The sequence below is a fragment of the Trichechus manatus genome, unplaced genomic scaffold, assembly GCF_000243295.1.
Source record: "Trichechus manatus latirostris isolate Lorelei unplaced genomic scaffold, TriManLat1.0 scaffold00087, whole genome shotgun sequence".
Classification (NCBI taxonomy): Eukaryota; Metazoa; Chordata; class Mammalia; order Sirenia; family Trichechidae; genus Trichechus; species Trichechus manatus.
Window position 1 is genome coordinate 1,507,810 of NW_004444023.1, and position 22,012 is coordinate 1,529,821.

The 22,012-nt window shown below is 49.2% G+C and overlaps 1 protein-coding gene across 1 annotated transcript; it reads right to left on the bottom strand.

The window, feature by feature from the left end:
• Positions 1–8,822: 8,822 nt before the first annotated feature.
• Positions 8,823–9,317, bottom strand: GNG8 (G protein subunit gamma 8). The gene is made up of 2 exons (XM_023736147.1): positions 9,232–9,317; positions 8,823–8,951 (listed from the first exon to the last, which is right to left on the bottom strand). Exons 1-2 carry the CDS (start codon positions 9,313–9,315, stop codon positions 8,823–8,825), a joined length of 213 nt encoding a protein of 70 aa, XP_023591915.1. The 5' UTR covers positions 9,316–9,317.
• Between the last annotated feature and the right edge of the window lie 12,695 nt (positions 9,318–22,012).

Here is a 22,012-nt window from a genome sequence, read left to right on the forward strand (position 1 = left end):
AGTTCTTTCCTCCTCTGTCTCTCTGTCTCTTGCTGCCTCTCTGTCTCTGTCCCCTCCCCTGCCCACCCGCTCTGCCGTCTGGCCCTGTCTCCCCTCCAAGTTGCCTACACCCTTGCTCTCTGCATTTCTGCTCTCCCAGCCCCTCCTCACCCCACCTCTGGTCTCTCTCAGTCTCTCCTTTCGTCCTGCTGTCTGTGTCAGTCGCGGTGTGTCAGCTTCTCCCTCCCTCCCTGCCTCCCTCCCCATCTCATCCTCCCCCCAGCTTTTTCATTTCCTCTCTCTGCGCCGCCCTCCTTCCCCCGCTATCTCCCTCCCCTCTCCTGCCTGCTCCCCCCACCCCTGCGGCCCCCTCAGCTCCCAGTGCATCCTTCTCCCTGTGGCCTCTCTCAGCCCTGGGTCCCCATCACCGCTGAGCCTCCTGCCACCACCCTGCTTCCAGGTCTTTGCCCTTCTCCCACTCCTGTGCTCCGTCTCCGGCCCCTGGTGGGGATGACGGGTGAGGACCACTGAGTCATCCCCACTTGGAGTTTGGAGCCCCAGCGGGGCCAAGACAGGGCCCAGCTGACCAGTCCTTGAGGGAGTGGCACGACCTGGCCATCTGAGTCTATTCTGGGCCCAGCCCTGGGTTTAGGACATTGCCTGAGGATTGAGAAATGACCAGGAAATTCCTCCCTGATTCACTGTTTTCCAGGCACTACCAAGATTTCTGTGCCCTGAACACAGTTCACTCCTTCCAAAAGGCTGAGGAAGGAGCTGGCCAGGCCAAAGGGAAAAAAGCCAGTCCCTCCAGCCCTGTGCTGGGGCTCCCAGCTCTCGCATGCTCAGCCACAGAGCCCTGAGAAGGGAGCAGTGGCAGAGAGCGAGGAGAAGAGCAAATCAGGCATCCTGTTGCAGGGGACAGGCCAGAGGACATCTAGGACCCATCATCAAAAGCAGCACCCTCCCGCCCTCTCCATTCTCCCTTCATACCCTCCCCAGCACTCCCAGGCCCCAGGCCAAGCTTTGTGACCTTGGCCTCCAGGAATAATATTTTAGCCACAGATGACAGTCCAGGGCTCCAACATGGCTGACACACAGATCTCTCCCACCCCACCCCCCAAAACCCACCACCCAGCCGCCGCCTCCCTGGTGCCAGCATGGTCAGCGTGCTTGTCCCAGCTGCCAGCACAGGGGTCTCGGGCCTCAGAGCCCACTCAGTCCCCAACTTCCCATGCAGCTTCTTGGCCCATCAAGGCCAGATGGCACCTCAGGGACCCTCTTTGAATAAAAGAAAAACCGTTGCCATCAAGTCGATTCCAACTCATAGTGACCCCATGCGTTACAGAGTAGAACTGTCCATAGGGTTTTCTTGGCTGTAATCTTTATGGAAGCAGATTGCCAGGTCTTTCTTCTGAGGCACCTCTGGATGGATTTAAACTGCCAATCTTTAGATCAGTAGTCCAGCACAAACCGTTTGCACCACCCAGGGACTTCAGGATGCTCTTAAACGGTCTAGCATCCACTTGATCGGGTTCCTGTCCAGATTCAGCCACCTGCCTGCTGTGTGGTGGTCCTAGGTGAGAGCAGGAAGCTGATGTACCTCAGTTTCTTCATCTGGGGTGAGACTGGCCTTGTGATACTATTGGCTGGCCATGGCCAGCACCCCATTCAAGGGGGCTCTTTGTGGCAAGGAGTGAGCATTGCTGAGACCAGGAGGGATGCTTCTGACCCCAAAGACTCCACTAGCTGGCAGCTGCCACCATCCCCTCCCCCACCCAGTGACCACAGCCCCCTCCCCCTGGCTCCATCTCCCTATCACCCATGCCCAGCCAACCTCCCCAGCTTCCTACAGATGGGTGCCCCAGCTCCAGCCACACCAGGGCCCCCCAAGGTTGCCACACAGCCCAGCCCCATGGTCCCCCCTCATGCTTTCCAGCCCCCAGGCAGTCCAGAAGAGAACTCAGGAAGTTTTATCATATTAATGAAGGAGGACAATGATGCCTGGCAGGCTTATGTCCTATCAGGCTTATGTCCTATCTTGGCATCAGGGGAGTTGGGGAGCGGGGGAAGAGGGGAGCTCTGGTTCCTGGAGCCTCACTCCCACTGGCTTCCTGTCCCCACCAGGGAGCATGGAGCGGTCAGGAAGTCCACTGTACCCCATAGCCAGTGGGACCTGGGACAAGCCCCATTCCCTCTCCAGACCTTATTTTCCCCCCTGTGCTGTGAAGGGGCCATGAGCCCTTGCAGCCCTGGCATCCACTGAGCTCCTGCATCAGGAGCAGGTGGGGGTGGCGGTGACTGTAACTCCTTGCTGAGCTAAGGGTCCCTGGGGTCCGTGCCAGTGCTGGGCACGCCTCCACCCACCTTCTGGGCACCCTGGCCTCCTGCCTGGCTGTAGCCCCAGCCAGGGCCCAGAGGCCAAACCTACAGCAGGGGCCACAAAGGATTCTGAATGCAAAGGGTTCCACTCCATCCAGGTGCCTTGGGGTGAGGGGTCATCCCAGCTGGGCTGTGGAGGGGTGGGGACTTCCGGGGTGGGGGCCGTGGGCAGGAACTGTGCTGGGAGGGTGAGTTAGCAGCTCTTTCCCTCCACCCATTCCTAGGGACAGGATGGCGGCCTCCCAGAGGAACTCCAGGGCCGAGGGGAGAAGATGGGCAGAGACAACTGGAAATGGGGACTGATTCAAGGACACACAGCACCCAGGAAGGGGAGGGAGGAGATGGCAACCCAAGAGAGGGTGTGGGCGCAATGGGGACTGTGAATGTGTGAATTTCCTGTGTAAGTCTGTGTGCAATTATTTTTATCAGCATCGTGAGTGTGTGTGTGTGTGCATGTGTGTGTGTGTGTGTGTGTGTGTGTGTGATTGCAGGCTCCTTGTGTGCGCTGGTGCTGGGCACAAAAATACATCCTAATGGATCTGGCTGTGGGCATGTACAGTGTGGCTCGAGTGGCTCGATGACTGTGGCCATGTCTGGCGTGGGTTGCGACTGTGCATGACCTTACGTGCACGTCTTTAGGGCTACAGTTGGATTGTGTCCATTTGTGTGTGTTTGTGGCAGTAGGTGGTCATTACTGCAGGACTGTATGATGTCTGTGGATGTGTCTTTATTGTGTGGCAACTGTGTTGTGTGTGTATATGTGTATATGCATGTATTATGGTCACATGGGACAATGTGTTTGTGGGTGAGCATGGCTGTGTCTGCGTGTGAATTGGTTGCTGTTTTGCATTGTCCATGGATATGGCTGTGTGTGTGTATGTGTGAGTATGTGTGTAATGTAATGTGGACTCGTGTGTGTGGCTTTATGGGCATGGATGTGTTTACATGGGTGTCTTACACTCTGTGTGGTTTTGTGGGAAAAATTTGTCTCTAAGGATATAGCTGGGTCTATTTGTATGTCTGTGTGTGTCTGTTTATTGCATGCTCGTATATTTCTTTGTGGCTATGTCTACCTGTGTGTGTTTGTGAGTGTGTGAAAGGGGGTGCCTCATGCAGTGGAAAGAGGGGCTTTGGAAGCTCATCTCCACCACTCACTAATCACTAGACGTGTGACACAGGGAAAATTACTTCCCCTATCTAAGCTTATGGGGCCCGGGTGGCACAGTGGTTAAAAAGCTCAGCTGCTAACCAAAAGGTCAGCAGTTCAAATCTACCAGCCACTCCTTGGAAACTCTATGGGGCAGCTCTACTTTGTGCTATAGGGTCGCTATGAGTCGGAACTGACTTGACGGCAATGGGTTTTTTTTAATCTAAGCCTTGGTGTTCTTCCCCATAAAATGACCACCTTGACCTTCTTGGGGTGTTGTGTAAAGATTAGAGAGAACTCACCCTGCCTGCTTCGCAGAAAGCCCTCAAATACCTGGTGGTGGTGGTGTTATCCATTCAACAAATCTAACCAATATCTTACTGTGTGCCAAGGGCTGGGGACCCAGAGGAGCTCAGAGGGATCTCACAGGGCACCAGCTGATGGGGATGTTCCCAAACAGCTACATCCACATGGTGTGGGACAAGTGATGGGAGAGGAAGCTCGTGGCTGGAGCCTGGGTAGGCTGAGTCATCTCATGCAGCTCAGACTCCCATCTGGGTGGGTGAACTCACGAGACCAAGCGCCAAGCAAGCCAGGAAGTGCATCTGGATCAGCCACAGCCCTAAGGCCAGACCCTCTCCTGCCTCCCTGATTTCCATCCTCCTGGCCCTGTCCCACCAGCCACACCTTGGAAATCATATGGGGCAGTTCTACTCTGTCCGACAGGGTCACTATGGGTCAGAATCGACTCGACAGCAGCGGGTTTGGTTTTTTGGTTTTTTTGGCCCTGCCCCTGGGAGAAGGCCTCACACCCCGTATGCACGCCCAGATAGCTGCCAGGCCTGCCTGTAAAAATATGTGTTGAACTCCTGGCCCTTGTACCTGTTGATGTGACCCTGTTTAGAAATAGGGGGTTTCTTTTGTTATGTGAATGAGGTCATACCAGTGTAGGGTGGGTCCTAAACCTACTCACTTTTGAGCTATAAAAAGAGACACACACACAGGTGGAAGAGGGACATCATGTGAGGATCATCTACAAGCGAAGGATCAAATGCCAATGATTGCCAGCAGCTACTAAAAAAAAAAAAAAAACAAAACAAAAACCAAAACCGTCAAGTTTGATTCTAGCCCTATAGGACAGGGTAGAACCGCCCTATACAGTTTCCAAGAAGCAGCTGGTGGATTCGAACTGCTGACCTTTTGGTTGGTAGCCAGACTCTTAACCACTGTGCCACCAGGGCTCCAAACAGCTACTAGAAGCTACTATAACCTTTACTCCAGGTCCCAATGGTGCAAACAGTTTGCGCTTGGCTGATAACCTAAAGGTTGTTGGTTTGAGCCCGCCCAGCAGCATCGAGGACAAAAAAGGCCTGCAGTCTGCTTCCGTAAAGATTACAGTCAAGAAAACCCTATGGAGCAGCTCTACTCTGTGACACATGGGGTCGGCACGAGTCGGGATCCACTTGACAGCACAAGACAGACAGACTAGGAAGGACCTTCCCCTAGAGCCACATCCTGAATTCAGACTTCTAGCCTCCAGAACTTCAAGAAATTAACTAAGACACTGTGTCCATCCTGATCCATCCCAGAGCCTACAGCGAGAGGCCATTTTCTCAGCCCACTGCCTTCCACCCTAAATGAACCCTTGCCTACCTAGCTGCCTTTGCTTCTCATCCCTGCTCCACTCGGTGCCCTGCCTTTGCCTGGGCTGTGCCCCTCACCTGGGTGACCCTAACTTCCTATCCCTCAAGCCCCTCTGCACCTTCGGCCTCTCCCACACTGTCATCCATCTAATCCCCCAACTCCAACCTCACTCCCCAGCTGGTCAGGTGATGGCATCTCTCTGTGCCTGTTTTGGTCCCTGGGTGATGGAATTGGTTTGCGATCCACTGCTAACTGAAGGGTTGGTTGTTTGAACTCACCCAGTGGCACTGTGAAAGAAAGGTCTGGTGATCTGCTTCTGTAAAGCCTATAGCCAAGAAAACCGTACGGGGAGTTCTACTCTGTAACACAGATTCGACAGCAATAGGTTTGGTTGTGTTTTTTTTTTTTTTAAATGGGGATAAACAGAGTCTTTGGGGGAGCTTGGTGATTTAGTGGTAAAATTCTCCCCTTCCATGCAGAAGACTCAGGTTTTATTCCAGCCAAGGCACCTCATGCATAGCCACGACCCGTCTGTCAGCAGAGGCTAGAGTGTTGCTACAATGCTGAACAGGTTTCAGCAGAGCGTCCAGACTAAGACAGACTAGGAAGAAAGGCCTGGCAATCTACTTCCCAATATCAGCCCATGAAAACCCTACGGATCACAATGGTCCAATCCACAACCCATCATGGGGATGGCACAGGACCAGGCAGCATTTTGTTCTGTCGTGCATGGGGGGCCAACTCAACAATAGCTAATTAGGATTACAATTGTGAGAATTCATGGGGCTTGTGAAACGGGACTCCGCCTAAGTGATGGTCGTTATTAGGGCAGCTGGCTTTGGCTCTGGGTTACCCACCTTCCAGCCCCGTTAGCTGAGCCAAGCATTGCTGAACATGCATGTCGGGTGCAGCAGGAAGACAGGTTGGGATGGGCAGCGGTGGCCCACAGAACCTCCGGGGTCAGCAGCTGAAGTGGGAGAGGAGTAAAGGAAGCAAACGCCTCTCGAAGCCTGGTTCTTCCCTCTTTGCCTCATGACCTGGCACTGACCCCAGTCTGGGCTTGACCTCACAGCTGGGGGTGGCAGGAAAGAGCTCCGGGTGACCAGAACCTGGTGGCTGCCCAGTCATACCCTTAAAGAGATTATCCAGGTCTCCAGCCACTGTTCCATGCATGCACGGAAGCTGGTCCCCAGGCACCAGCCCTGTCCCTTCTGATTTCCCCTTGTTCTCAGCATCAGCTGTCCACATCCTCCATCCTCCCTCCCTCTCTTCCTCCAAGCAATCCCCTTCCTCCGGCCAGAGCCCTGGTCTCCTCCAAGCCTGCCCCTTATTTCCAGACACCCAGGTCCCATTCAGCCAGCCCCACTTGCTTCTCCACAGCTTCTGTTCCCCAAGACCAGCTGGTGTGAAGGAGGAAGAATTTGTGCTACAAGGCTTCAAGGTCCCAGGGTTAGAAGGATCTCAATCCCAGCAGACTTGGCTTAAGAAATCCTCTCACTCCTGAGGTGCCAAGCTCCGTATTCCTAGCTGGACAAGGGGGCAGGACCCCAGGACCCTGGCCCCACAGAGTTGGAAGACTCCAGAATTCTAGCCCTCCAAGATCCTGGGATTTTAGATTCTGCATTTCAGATTCTTAGATGCAAAGATGCTGGGCCTGGGACGTTCCAGAATTCTCTGCCCCCTTTCCTCCCAGCATCCTTCCTCCCATCCACCCTCCTCCCAGCCCATCCTTGGCTCTCTCCCTGTCCCCGATCTCCCACGGGGCACCCCCAGACATGATGCAACCCGGGCCGGAGCCGGCTGAGAGGTGGGAGGCAGGAGGGGGATGTAATTACAGCCACTCCAGTCTCCATCCAACAGGAAGCTCAGAGTTGGGGCCCAGGGGATCTTAATCCAATGTGTATAATGGAGCAATCGGCAGACTCACGCACAAACCCTCTGGGGAGAGAAGGCAAGATTCAGGGGTCCAGCCTCCATCAGCCCCAAACTAGGGAGCAGGGATGTCAGTCTCTAGAGAAGAGGAGGTGGGGGAGTGAGGAAGGGGTCCCATTGCTGCTGAGTCAATTCCGACTCATAGCAACCCTATAGGACAGAGTAGAACTCCCTCATAGGGCTTTCAAAGCTGTAATCTTTACAGAAGCTGACTGCCACATCTCTCTCCCGTGGAGCAGCTGGTAGGTTCAAACCACAGACCTTTTGGTTAGCGGCTGAGCTCTTTAACCTCTGCACCATAAGGAACGGGGTAGGGGGCTGCAAACTCAGTGGACCTCAGGCAAACCAGGTAAAATAATTAGCAATTCACCATTTGCAACAGAAACATGGGTTCAAGAGCATTTCCTCTTTCCCTTCACTCCGCTAGAAGCAGCCCCCACCACAGGCTCCATGACAAACGGCAACTGGGTCTCAGGCTCCTTAATCAGGAAACGATAGGGCATGGTGGGGACTTTGATGAGCCAGAAAGCACCCCCCACCACCACTTCTCATGGCCAAAGATCTGAGGTCACCAGAACTTCCAGTTCCAGATAAGTCAAAAATATGGGCTTTTATGTGAAGCACCCCTGTTTCCATTTGGCAACCAAATCAAGTACATTTTTTTTCACATCATGTAGGCCAAAAGTCAAGAGCTAAAAAATATCACTGCAGACCATATCTGTCCTGCAGCCACTAGTGTATGAACTGACAATCAGAGAGCAGGAACCAGGGCCGCCACCCCTGCGTCCCCAGAACAAAGGAAATAATTGTCGAATAAATAAATGTATGCGTTAGTTTGTCTCCTCTCCCTTCCTCTAGCCACACATCCGTCTCCCTTCTCCCCGTCCCCAATTTTTAGTACCATCATGTCCCAGCTCAGATGTCCTCTCCTCGAGGAAGCCACCCCTGACTTCCAAGCTGAGTCAGGTTTCCCAGCCTACTGAGCTCTCCCATCCCAGCCCCGCCCACTCTGGGTCATCACTGTTTGGGAACAGGTCTGTCCCTCTCACTGGGCTGGGAGCTGGGGAAGACAAGTCCAGGGCTGGCTAAGTCACAGTCACAGCTGTATTCCCAGCATCACTCACCACAGGGCCGGGCATAGAACAGGTACTTGGGGAGTGCTTGGGAGAATGAATGAATGAACAAAGAAGAGTTCAGTGCTGGAGGACAGAGGTGGGCCTTTGATGGGGTAGCCAGATGTGAAGAAACGGGGTGAGGTCATTCAAGGGACGAGAAACGTGGGAGGACTCTTGGGCTCCGAAGAATCTCCAGCCACTGTTCTTAGGCCCAGGAGGGAGGGAGGAGAGGGGCCAGCTGATGGATCCAGTCCACAGTCCTGATCCCATTACCTCCTAGCTGTGGGATTTGAGTAAGGGACTTCTTCCTGCTCAGTGTCCTCATCTGTAAAATGGAGACAATACATACAAGTAGCCAGCTGCCTTCTGGGGCTGTTGGGGCTGTTAAATGAGTCCAAGTTATGGAGTGTTTAGTCGAGGCCAACGATGCCCCCTCCACAACCACACCTCACATATCCTCACTCCCACCCCACGTACAGTCAGGAGAAGTGAGGAGACACAGGTTCCCCCACGGCGGCCGCAATCTCTGTGGGTGCCTCAGTTTCCACGAAAGGGCAGGCACCGCCACAGTCATCACGTTTATTGAATTCATACTTTGGGGGCAGAGGGTAAGGTGTCGGGTAGGCTCAGAGCAGGACGCAAAAGAGGCGCTTGTCGCGGAAGGGGTTCTCGGCGGCAGGCACTGGTGTCACCAGCGGGTCGTCTTTGGCGTGAGCCTCACAGAAGGCCAGGAGCTCGGCCGCCGCCTGCGACACCTGCGGGCGCCGGAGTGGAGAGGTCGGCTCCCCGCCCAGCCTGCCCCCGGGGGCCATCCCCGCGCCGAGACCTGCCCTGCGGTCCCTGGGAGCCGCCCCCATCTGCCCCGCGCCCCCGCCTTCGGGGTCTCTCTCCTGCTCCACCCCACGGCCCCCCCTGCGGCACTTCCCCCTTTCCCGCCCAGTTCCGAAGGGGCTCCGCCCACCGCGGCTCCAGGCCCCGCCCAGTTGGGACCCCTTCCCGAGAGACCCCGCCTTCCTCGCCCACTTTGACCTGCACCTTCACGCGGTCGATGTTCACCTCCAGCTTCAGCTGTTCCACCGTCTTGCGGGCTTCGGCGATCTTGGCCATGTTGTTGGACATGGCTACAGCGGGGAAGGGGCTAAGAGCCGGGTGGGAGTGAGGACTCGAGCGGATGCGCTAGGGCACCTCTGGATTCCGAGGTGGGGGGAGGTGACCGGGCCCAGCAACAGGGGCGTGAGTGGAAGAGTGCACGAATAGGGTGGGTGCCCAGAGGCAGGTGGAAGGAGGGACAGGGAAAAAGAGGGGACGGGGGAAGGGTTAAAGAGACGCACAGATGGGGGACCAAGAGTCAGACTAAGGTGGGACAGGAGAACAGGCAAGGGGGGGGTGGAGGGACTCCCAGGTACGGGTACCTAGAGGCAGATGGAGGGGGAACAGAGAAGGGCTAGGGAAAGGAAGATGAAGGCAGGTGGGAAGAGGGACAGAAGGACAGGGCCACAGGTGCTGGCTCAGGATCCAGGGACCCAGGCGTCCTCACCCCCCAGGGGTAAAGCATGAGCCAGGAGGGGAACCCCCCCTCCCCAGGCCAATTAGCCGTGGCTCCAGGGAGAATGGGGAATTAAGATCTCGGCGGGAGGGGCACAGAGGGGGCCTCATTAGGGCTTTGGTAGCAGCTGCCCCGTCCACCCCCCTCGGGGGGCCCCCACCTCAGCCCTGGCCACCTCAAAGGCTCCTCTGCTCATTAGCAGCCGTGGGAGCGGACTGGGGGAGCCCAACCCCGCCCTGGCGAGGGAAGGAGGAGAGAGAGACAAATGGAGAAGTAGAGAGAGACAGAGAGATAGAGGAGAGAAGAAGACATCGAGGGGTAAGGAAACGGGAACAGCGGGACAGAGGAGGGAAAGGACAGGGGGGCAGAGAGGGAAATGGAGGGGCTGGGGGAGAGATGGATTGAGGAGGGGGGAAAGCGGGGACAGATGGAGGGATAGAGGGATGACAGGCTGACGGCAGACAAAGAAGTCATTCATTCATTCATTCACTCATTTTCGGGCGGACAGTCGGTGGCGGTGAGCGGTCAGAGGGACTAGCTGGCGGGACCAGGACCAGAGCATCCTACCTGTTGCTGCTCAGGACCGGGATGGCGGGTGGGTGGCGAAGGATGAAGGACGGGAGGAAAGGCTGGGTTGCCCCTATCCCCGCCCCGCCCCGCCCCCTCCCCCGGGGCGCAGCCCCTGAGGACCCGCCTCCTCCCGCCACCGCCGCCCCGCCGCCCTGGGTCTGTCTCTCTGGGTCCTCTCTCTGTCTGTCTGTCCCCCTCTTTGTCTTTCTGTTTCTGTGTCTCTCTCTTCTCTCTCCCTGTGTCTCTGTCTCTCCTAGTCTCTCTGTGTGTCTCTCGCTCCGCCTCTGCATCTCTCTCCCAATCTCCCCTTTCAATCAATCTCTGCCTCTCACACACACTCTTGGGAAAAGGCAGTTTCTCAAGGTGTGACCCACACCCTGCATTTAGTACACAGTCACACAAGTCTCTTCTGGGTGTCCCACACAGCCTCTCACTCCCTCACACATGCTATATCCTCCTGTCACACACGGTCACACTCACCACCTTGGTGTCACCCGATCACAGACGACCCCTCTCAGCAGCAGACTTGTGCTCACAGTCCGTTGCACAGAGATGCACAATATCTCACAGCGTGCCACATGGTCTCATGAACAACCTGTGCACAACACACAGACACAATCTCCCGCAGCATCACAGTCCCATGGTCTCTCAAAATGCCACACGTGGTCACTCACAGTCTCTCACAGCGTAGCACATCATCACCAATGACACCTCCCACAACCACACAGTCAGAGATATACAATCTCAGAGTATCAAATGTACAGTTTCTGACAGTGTCACACACAATCTCTCAAAATGTCACACACGTTCATGCACAGTTTAAACTTCTTTCCTTGCTTCGCACCCCATCAGTCTCACGCACTGTAGTGTCTCGCAAGTGACACACAATTAGTTATACAACCTCTTTGTCAAGCACTATCACTCAATATTTTGTGATATTACAGAGTACACCCAGTCACATGTCATAAACAGTCTCACATACCCAGCGACTCCCACATACAGTCACACGCATTCTCACACAATCTCCTTCTGTCACACACAATCTTACACTCACTATCCTTCCACACAGTTAGTCTGTCCCTGTCACACACATACACACACATACACCATTTCTTGGTGCCACACAGTCACACATGAGTCAGTGTCTCACAGAAGCCCTCACAATCTCACACTGCTTGTGTACACTGTCATGTACACAATCTCTCAGTGTCACACACAACCTCACAATGCCACACAGTCACAATTTCCTGGGGTAACAATCTCACAGTATTAAAAATTCACACAGAATGTCCTGGTGTCCACACACTCTCTTGGGATCACCCACACTGACACTATGTCTCTCGTGTACAGTTACACACAGTCTGTGTTACAGTCTGTATCACACACAGCTGTCACCCTCACACGTGGTCTCCCTCATACTCCTATAGTCTCAGTCTCGCATATTCCATCTCTGAGTGTCCCACACAGTCGCACAGTCTCTCTCACGCACACTTACAATTTTACACCCACTTGCACAGTCCCTCAGAATCACACACAATCTCGGTGTCAAATGTAATCACAGTTTCTCACAGTCCATCAGTGTGGCTGACACGTACAGTCTTACACTCAACCTAGTCTTTGTCACAGTCTCCCATCTCTCACACTGCCTTCCCACGCGGTCTCTTGGTGTATCAGTCATTCAATCGCTCCCTCTCACACTCGCTCATTGCTTGTGACACACACAAGCACTCATATCCTCTCCATATTGCACACAGTCTTGCACACATGCCACCTCACAGTCACACACATCTCTGTCATGTACAGTCACACACACCGCCTCTCTCACATACACTGTCACACAGAATCTCTTGGTGTGACACACAATCCCACACAATCTCTCACTCTCACATGTGGCCTCTCGGTGTCACATACAATCACCCAAATAGTGTCTCTCTCACACCCAATCGCATACAATCTCCCAGTGTCATGCACAGTCACAATCTCTCAATATCACAGATGATCTCACAGGGTCACAAGCTCCCACAATCTCGTGGTGTCACACACAACTTCACAGTCATACACAAACTTCCATGTCACACAGTCCCCCCAATCTCTCATTGTTGCACACAACCTCACAATGTCACACAGCCACACACAGTCTCCTGGTGTCACACATATTCTCACAGCATTACATATTCACACAGCCTCTTGGGGTCACACACCATCTCCTGGTGTCACTCACGATACCCCCACAGTGTCTCTCAGATACTCAAGCCACACCGTCTCTCACACGCGCGCGCGTACACACACACACACACACACACACACGCACACGCACACACACAGAGCCATCTGTCTCCTGATAGTCCCCTGCCGGCCACACGGGGGCGCCCGCCGGCCGCCCACCAGCCCGCGCCACTGCCCCGCCGGAGATGGAAACAGATTTAGGGACCAGAGTCAAGGAGGAGACAGAGACACAGAAAGCTGGAGGGAGCTAGAGACCAGAGGCAGAGAACTGAAGCTTGACTGGGACACACAGAAATTCAGAGAGAGAGAGACAGAGACAAAGTCAGAGAGGTAGAGAGAGACAGGAACACGGAGACAGAAGTTTAGAGAGATAGAGACCTAGGGACTAGGAGAGATAGAGAAGGAGATAATGGCAGAGTGAGACAGAGAGACAAGAGACAGAGATGCAGAGATAGGCACACACAGGCTGAGAAGGCACAAAAAAGAAACACAGAAATGTAGGGGTCAGAGAGACAGGGAAACAATTGCAGAGAGAGATAGAGACACAGACAGCGAGCGTACAGGAGAGACACACAGAAATCAGAGACAGGAACTGAGAGACACACACACAGACAGAGACAGAGACAGAGGCAGGTAGAGACAAAGGTACATGCAGACCGAGGCTTCCACGGAGACGCAACTGCGGAGGCGGGGCCTGCAGAGGCGCGTCCCAGGGACCTGGCCTCAGGCGGGCGCTAGAAGGGGCGTGGCGCTAGGGGCGGGGCCTATCGGAGGCGTCCCCCTCGAGGGGCGTGACTTGGGGTTGGACCCGGCCGGGGCCAATTGAGCCCAGTCCGGGCTCGTGGAGGTAGGGGCCCTAGAAAGAGGTGCAGGGCTGGGTAGGAGCGTCTTTTCGGTTTTGACCCACCCCAATTCGGTTTTGACCTCCTGGACAGGGAAGCGAGACGGACGTGGAGGGTACACCAGCCCGGGTCCCCGGTAGTGATTTGGGAGGGGGGTATCGGATACTGGCTCCCCTCCCCCTCCCCCCGCGGGCTCAGCGGGGCCTGGTGGGGGAGGGGAGCTAGGTCCACATCTGGAAAGCATCAGGCGCGCCGGACATGCCAAGGCCCCGGGCCGGGCTGCGGAAGGAGGGAGGGGGTCCGAGGCGCCCCTGTGCGCCCCCGCCCAGAGCAGGGTCCGCCGGCGCCGGGGAGGGGCCTGGGCGCGCGCCGAGCCCCGGCGCGTCCCGCAGCTGGTTTCTATCAGCGGTTCTGGGCCGGGCAGACCCCGAGGAGGAAACCCAGCTTAGTGCGGGGGAAGGCAGGGTGATGACCCCACATCTCCCAACCCCGACGGCGGCCGGAGGCTGGGGGGCGGGGGGAGACGGACAAACACTGCCTGAACTCAGCTTTATCTCTGTTTTTCCCCCGAGCTGCGGACCTGAATCGTCATAAAAATTCCCAGGTGCTGCACACAAATCACCCCAGCCTCATGGCAACCTAGCGGTCGATGGTATTATCGTCTCCATTTTTTGGAGGAGGGAACTGAGACCCTAGATGCGGATTCAGTCTGTCTTTGGTCAATTACTCAACAAACGTTAAATGAATGCCAACAATGAGTTCTAGAATCTAATACGCAATTGCCTACTAGGTAGCTCCACCTGGGTGTCTAGTGGGTATATCAAATTCAAGGCATCCAAAACTGAGTTCCTGACTTCATCCGCCAAATCCCCCTCCTACTTCAGGCTTACCTATCTCCTGACCAAAACCAAACCAGTTGCGTTCCAGTTGATGCCGACTCATGTCAGATTAGAACTGTGCTCCATAGGTTTCTCAATGGCTGGTTTTTTGGAAGCGGATAGAAGTAGACCACCAAGTCTTTCTTCTGAGGTGCCTCCGGGTGGACTCGAACCTCCAAACTTTCAGTTAGCAGCTGAGTGCGTTAACCATTTGCACCACGCAGGGACTCCTTACCCACTCAGTTGATGGTGGATATTTGGGGACACACTTGACTCCCCTCCTTCTCTCGTATCCCACAAATGAACTAGCCACAAATCCCGTTGAACTCCACCTTCACAGTATCTCCAGAATCCAACCACTTCTCACCTCCTCTGCTGTCCCACCCTGGTCCAGTCACCATCACCTCTCACTTGGACTATTGCAATCTCTTTGTCACTGGCCTATGGCTTCCACCTCTGTTCCCCTCAGTCTGCTCCCCACAGAACAGCAAGATGGAACCTGTTTAAAACTACGTCCTCAGATTAGAACAAGTGCTGATGAGGATTTGAGAAAATTGGAACCCTCATACACTGTGATGGGAACATAAAATGGTGCGGCCACTTTGGTAAACAGTCTGGCAGTTTCTCAAAAGCTTAAGTACATAATAACCGAATGACCCAGCAATTCCATTCCTAGGTATAGACCCAAGAGAAATGAAAACATACATCCACACTAAAACTTGTACATGAAATGTTCACAGCACTATTCACAATAGTCCAAGTTGGAAACAACCCAAACGTCCATCAACTGATGAATGGATAAACAAAATGTGGTATGTCCCTACCGTGGGATATTATTCAGCCATGAAAAGGAATGAAGTACTGATACATGCCACAGCGTGGATGAACTTTAAAAACATTATGCCAAATGAAAGAAGCCAGACACAAAAGACTAAATATATTATATGATTTCATTTATCTGCAATGTCCAGAATAGGCAAATCTATGGAGAAAGAAAGTAGGTTGGTGGTTGCTAGGGGCTGGGGGCTGGGGAAGGGGCGTTGTAGGGTGAGCGCTAAGGGATGCAGGCTTTCTTTTTAAGGTGAGGAAAATGTTCTAACTTTGCAGTGAGAGTTGGATAATTCTGTGAATATACTAAAAGCCACTGAATTATACACTTTAAACATTAATTTTATGGTATGTGCATTATATCTCAAATAGTTGAAGTAAATATGAATGACTTTCTTTTTTAAGATTTTAGTGCTTACAAATAAAGAAAAAAATTAACAGGTAACACTTGCTGAGCACTTATTACATGCCAGACTGTATTCTCAAAACTTTATATACTAACCCATCTAATCCTTACAACCTCATGGAGTAGATACTATTATTAAGCCCGTTTTAGAGATGAAGAAACTGAGGCTACAAAGAGGTTAAGTAAGTTATCTGAAGTTAATAAGTGGCAAAGCCAGGATTTAAATCCAGGAAGCCTATATCCAGAGTTCATGCTTTTGTATGTGTGTGTGTGTGGTGAGTATATATACAACAACAAAATTGCCATTTTGACATTTTTTACATGTCCAATTCACTGACATTAATTACCTTCATCATATTGTACAACCCACACCACTATTCATTTCTGTTTTTCTATCACTCTTAACAGAAGCTCAGCGCCCCTCAAGCAATGCAGAGCCCCTGCTCTTAACCACTGCCCTACATGGCCCATTTGCTATATGGATTATCTGTAGAAGGATACACAAGGAACTGGTTACAGGAAGGGGAGCTGAGGGGGAGGGGTGGGTATAATACATAAATTCTATAATTTATTAAAGGTGATAAGGGCTATGGGGAAAAACTGAGCAGTATGGGGAGAACTGGGAGGAGGGAGGGGCAGAGAAGTTTGTAAACCCATTGCCATCAAGTCAATTCTGACTTATAGTGACCCTACAGGACAAAGTAGAACTGCCCATAGGGTTTCCAAAGCTATAATCTTTATGGAACCAGACTGCCACATCTTTCTTCTGCAGAGCTGCTGGTGGGTTTGAACTACCGACTTTTTGGTTAGCAGCCAAGCGTTTAACCACTGCACCACCAGGGCTCCTAGTACAGTGATCAGCGATGGTCTAATTGAGAAGGTGACAGTTGAACAGAAACCTAAAGAGGTAAGAGAGTGAGGTTTGTGGATATCTTGGGGAGGAGCATTGCAGGCAAGAGGAATAGCCAGTGCAAAGGCCCTGAGGCAAAACTGTGCCTGGTATGTTGGCAAAACAGCAAGGAGGCCAGTGTGGTTGGAGCAGAGGAAGTGAAGGGGAGAGTGGGCAGGGGTGGGGTTGGGGGGGGAGATAAGAGAAGTGACAGGCCACATTGGTAGGGCCTTGTGGGCCATGGTGAGGATTTCAGATTTTACTCAACATGTGACGGGAGCCACAGGAGAATTCTGAACAGAGGAAGGACTGCTTTTTGTTTTGATTTGTCACTGCTCTCTCAAAGACAGAGAAGTGAACCCACCCATGTAGACATAAAGGTCAAAAGTAGCAACAAGTACCATTCTTTGCGCTATAGAGTCAGGTTGGAGTTGAGTCCTAGCCTTGGCTCTCCCTTGCCTTGTGACCCAGGGCATGTGATAGGCTCTCTCTGAGCCTCCATTTATCCATCCATGAAATGCTGGGCTTACCCAACAAAAAAATGGGCAAAAGTTTTGAGCAGGCAATTCATATAAGAGGAAATAAAAGTGGGCCAGGAAACATACAAAATGATGCACTGTCTCTAGGAAATAGAGAAAGAGACGGCCTAATTAAGGCAGAACAGCAATTTTTGCTCATCAGTTTGGTAAATGAAAATGACTGATAACATCTGGTGTTTGGTGAAGCAGTGAAGAAACAATCATCTTAAAAATTGCTTTCAAAAATGTCAACTGGGGGCAGCCTTAATTGAGAGACGTATAAGGATCTCAATTTAAAAAAATTTAAAGACCATACTATAATGGTCAAACAGATTTCTAGAAATGGAGCCTACAGAAATACATACATGCACATACAGATATGCTCAAGGACATTCACCGTAGCAAGGTGCACAATTTTAACAAATAAAATAAAATTAGCTGACAACAGGGAACCCTCACAACGGAATGTTATGCAACTGTTAAAAATAATACGTTGATAGGAAAATATATCATCTAAATTTAGATGAGATGCATAAATTCCTAGGTGAATACAACTTACAAAACTGACACAAGAAAAAATACAAAAGCTTCCATATAAGGAGGAAATCAGGGTGATTTCAAAATATACAGACTGTTTTAATTTTAGGAGGATTAAGGTAAACTTTGGAGCCCTGCAGGTGCAGTGGTTAAGAGCTGGGCTGCTAACCAAATAGCCAGAAGTTCAAATCCACCAGCTGCTTCTTGGAAACCCTATGGGGGCAGTTCTACCCTGTCCTATAGGGTCAATGTGAGTTGGAATTGACTCGGCAGCAGTGGGTTTGGTTTCTGGATTTTTACAGTAAACTTCAGGTTAACCACAAAGAAAAGTAAAAAATCTACTCACCAAAATAAAGAAGAAGAAAAGCAAAAAGACTCAGTAAACACAAAACAACAACAATGATTGACAGGAAAATAAAATCCATATACAAAAAGAACTCAGTACAGAAAATTAAGAGGAACAAAGAAACTGTTAACACCACAAAAAAAAGCATAACAAAATGACAGCAATGAATCCATACCTATCATTAATCACACTGAATATAAACTGATTAAATTGCACCAATCAAAAAGAGACAGAGAGTGGCAGAATGGATAAAAAACATTCATGACCCATCAATATGTTGCCTACGAGAGACACACCTTAGACACAATGACATAAACAAGTTAAAAATCAAAGGATGCAAAAATATATAACAAATAAACAATCTCCAAAAGAGCGGGAGTAACAATAATAATTTCAAATAAAATAAGTTTTAAATCAAAATCCATTATAAGAGACAAAGAAGGGCAATATATAATGATTAAAGGGTCAATCTACCAAGAAGACATAACAATAATAAATATTTATGCACCCAATGACAGAGCTCCAAAATTCATGAAACAAACTCTAACAGAACTGAAAAAATAGACAGTTCTACCATAATAGTAGGAGAGTTTAACACACTCCTTTCAACGATGGATGGAACAACTAGAAAGAAACCTAATTAAGATACAGAAGCTCTAAATAACACAATCAGCCAACTTGACCTCATAGACATATACAGAACACACCACCCAACAACAGCACAGTACACATTCTTCTCCAATGCACACAGATCATTCTCCAGAATAGACCATATTCTAGGCCACAAGGCAAGCCTCAACAAATTAAAAAACATCAACATAATACAAAGCATCCTTTCTGACCATAACACTATAAAACTAGAAATCAATAACAGAAAGAGCAAGGAAAAAAATTAAATACATGGAAACTGAATAACACCTTGATTAAAAACGGCTGGGTCATAGAAGAAATTAAAAATGAAATTAAAAAATTCTTAGAATCAAATGAGAATGAAGACACAACATACCAAAACCCCCAGGACACAGCAAAAGCACTACTCAGAGGAAAATTTATAGCAATAAATGCACACATCAAAAAAGAAGAAAGGTCCAAAATCAATAACTTAATCCAACAACTTGAACAAATAGAAAAGAAATAGCAAAAGAAGTCCACAGTCACCAGAAGAAAGGAAATAATAAAGAGCAGACAAGAAATAAATGAAATAGAAAAACAATAGAAAGAATCAACAAAACTAGAAGTTGGTTCTTTGGAGGATCAATAAAATTGGCAAACCACTGGCCAAACTGACAAAGAAAAAAATGAGAAGATGCGATAACCAAAATAAGAAATGAAATGGGTAATATTACAAAAAGGAGCATTACAGAATATTATGAAAAATTGTACTCTAGCAAATTTGAAAACCTAGAAGAAATGGACAAATTTCTAGAAACACACTGTCTACCTAAACTAACATAAACAGAGGTAGAAAACTAAATTAGACCAATAACAAGAGAAGAAATTCAAAATGCCATTAAAAAAAACTCCCAACAAAAAAAAGCCCCAGCTCAGATGGCTTCACTGGAGAGTTCTACCAAACATTCAGAGAAAAGCTGACGCCAATTCTACTCAAACTATTCCAGAATGTCAAAAAGGAAGGAAGACTCCCTAATTCATTCTTTGAAGCCAGCATTACACTTATACCAAAGCCGGGCAAAGTTACCACAAAAAAAAAGAAAATTACAGACCAATATCCCTTATGGACACAGACATAAAAATTCTCAACAAAATTTCAGCCAATAGAATACAACAACATATCAAAAAATAATATACCACAATCAGGTAGGATTCATATCAGGGATTCAAGGATGGTTCAACATTAGAAAATCAATCAATGTAATTCACTACATAAATAAAACAAAGGAAAAGAATCACATAATCATCTCAATTGATGCAGAAAAGGCATTTGATAAAATCCAACATTGTTTCCTGATAAAAACTCTCAGCGAAATAGGATTAGAAGGGAAATTTCTCAACACAATTAAAGGCATATATACAAAACCAACAGCCAGCCTTATTCTCAATGGAGAGAGACTGAAAGCATTCCCATTTAAAACGGGGAGCAAGACAAGGATGCCCATTATCACTCTTATTCAATATTGTACTGGAAGACCTAGCCAGAGCAATAAGGCAAGAAGGGTAAACAAGGGCATCCAAATTGGTAAGGAAGAAGTAAAACTATCCCTATTCATAGATGACATGATCCTATACATAGAAAATCCCAGAGATTCCACAAGAAAGTTACTGGAACTAATAGAAGGGTTCAGCAAAGTGGCAAGGTACAAGGTCAACATACAAAAATCAGTTGGATTCCTCTACACTAACAAAGAGAACTCCAAAAAGGAAATCAAAGAAACAATACCATTTACAATAGCCCCCAAAAGGATAAAATACCGGGAATAAATCTAACCAGGGACATAAAAGACTTATACAAGGAAAACTACAAAACATTACTGCAAGAAACCGAAAGAGACCTCCATAAATAGAAAAACATCCCATGCTCATGGATTGGAAGACTTAATATTGTGAAAATTTCAATACTATACAAAGTGATCTATAGATATAATGAAATCCTGATCCAAATCCCAACAACATTCTTTAATGAAATGGAAAAACTTATCTCCAACTTTATATGGAAAGGAAAGAGGCCTCAAATAGCTCAAGCATTATAGAAGAAGAAGAACAAAGTAGGAGGCCTCACATCCCAGTCTCAGAACTTAGTATACAGCCATGGTAATCAAAACAGTTTGGTACTCGTAGAATGACAGACACATAGACCAATGGAACAGAATCGAGAACCCAGAAGTAAATCCATCCAGCTATGGACAGCTGATCTTCAACAAAGGGTCATAGTTCATTCAATGGGGAAGAGATAGTCTCTTTAACAAATGATGCTGGCAAAACTGGATATCCATTTGCAGAAAAATGAAACAGGATCCATACCTCACACCACACACAAAAACTAATTCAAAATGGATCAAAGACCTAAATGTTAAACGTAAAACTCTAAAGTTCTGGGAAGATAACATAGGGACAGGCTAGGGGTTATAATTGATGGCATAAATACACTATCAAACATAACTAAAAATGCACAAACAACAGAAACGAAACCAGATAACTGTGACTTCCTAAACATTAAGTACTTATGCTCATTGAAAGACTTTACCAAAAGACTAAATAACGAACCTACAGACTGGGAAAAACGTTTTGGTGACAACATATCTGACAAGGGTCTAATGTCTAAAATATATAGAAAACTTCAACACCTCAACAACAAAACAACAAACAATCCAATACAAAAATGGGCAAAGGACATGAACAGACACTTCACCAAAGAAGACATTCAGGTGGCTAACAAACACATGAAGAGATGCTCGCAGTCATTAGCCATTAGAGAGATGCCTATCAAAACTACAGTGAGATACCATCTCATCCCTGCAAAGCTGGCACTGATCAAAAAAACAGAAAAGAACAATTTGCTGGTGAGGTTGTGGAGAGATTGGACTTCTCACACAATGCTGGTGGGATTGTAAAACGGTACAACTACTATGGAAAACGGTATGGGCTTCCTCTAAAAGCTAGAAATAGAAATACTTGTTGTTAGGTGCTGTCGAGTCAGTTCTCACTCATAGTGACTCGACATATAACACAACAAAACACTGCTCATTCCTGCACCATCCTCACAATCATTATGCTTGAGTCCATTGTTGCAGCCACTGTGTCAATCCATCTTATTGAGGGTCTTCCTCTTTTTTGCTGTCTACTTTACCATATGATCCAGCAATCCCACTCCTAGGTATATATCCTAGAGATACGAGAGTGGCGACATGAATAGACATAGGCACACTCGTGTTCATGGCAGCATTATTCATAATAGCAAAAAGATGGAAATAACCTAAGTGTCCATCAGCACATGAATGGATAAACAAAATGTGGTACATACATACAATGGAATACTATGCAATGATAAAGAATAATGATGAGTCTGCGAAACTTAACATGGATGAATCTGGAGGACATTATGATGAGTGAAATAAGTCAATCACAAAACGACAAATATTATTTGATACCACTTTTATGAAAAGTCAAGAATAGGTTTACACACAGAAAACAACGTTCCTTGATGGTTACCAGGGATGGGAGGAGGAAGGGGGAGAATCACTTACAAGATAGTAACCAAAAACCAAACCCACT

Bases quoted from the DNA above. Each gene is read 5' to 3' on its own strand.
- GNG8 (XM_023736147.1), bottom strand. From the start codon at position 9,315: ATGTCCAACAACATGGCCAAGATCGCCGAAGCCCGCAAGACGGTGGAA. The intron at 8,952-9,231 runs GTGCAGGTCAAA...CGGCGCCCGCAG, and splicing joins TGAACATCGACCGCGTGAAG to GTGTCGCAGGCGGCGGCCGA.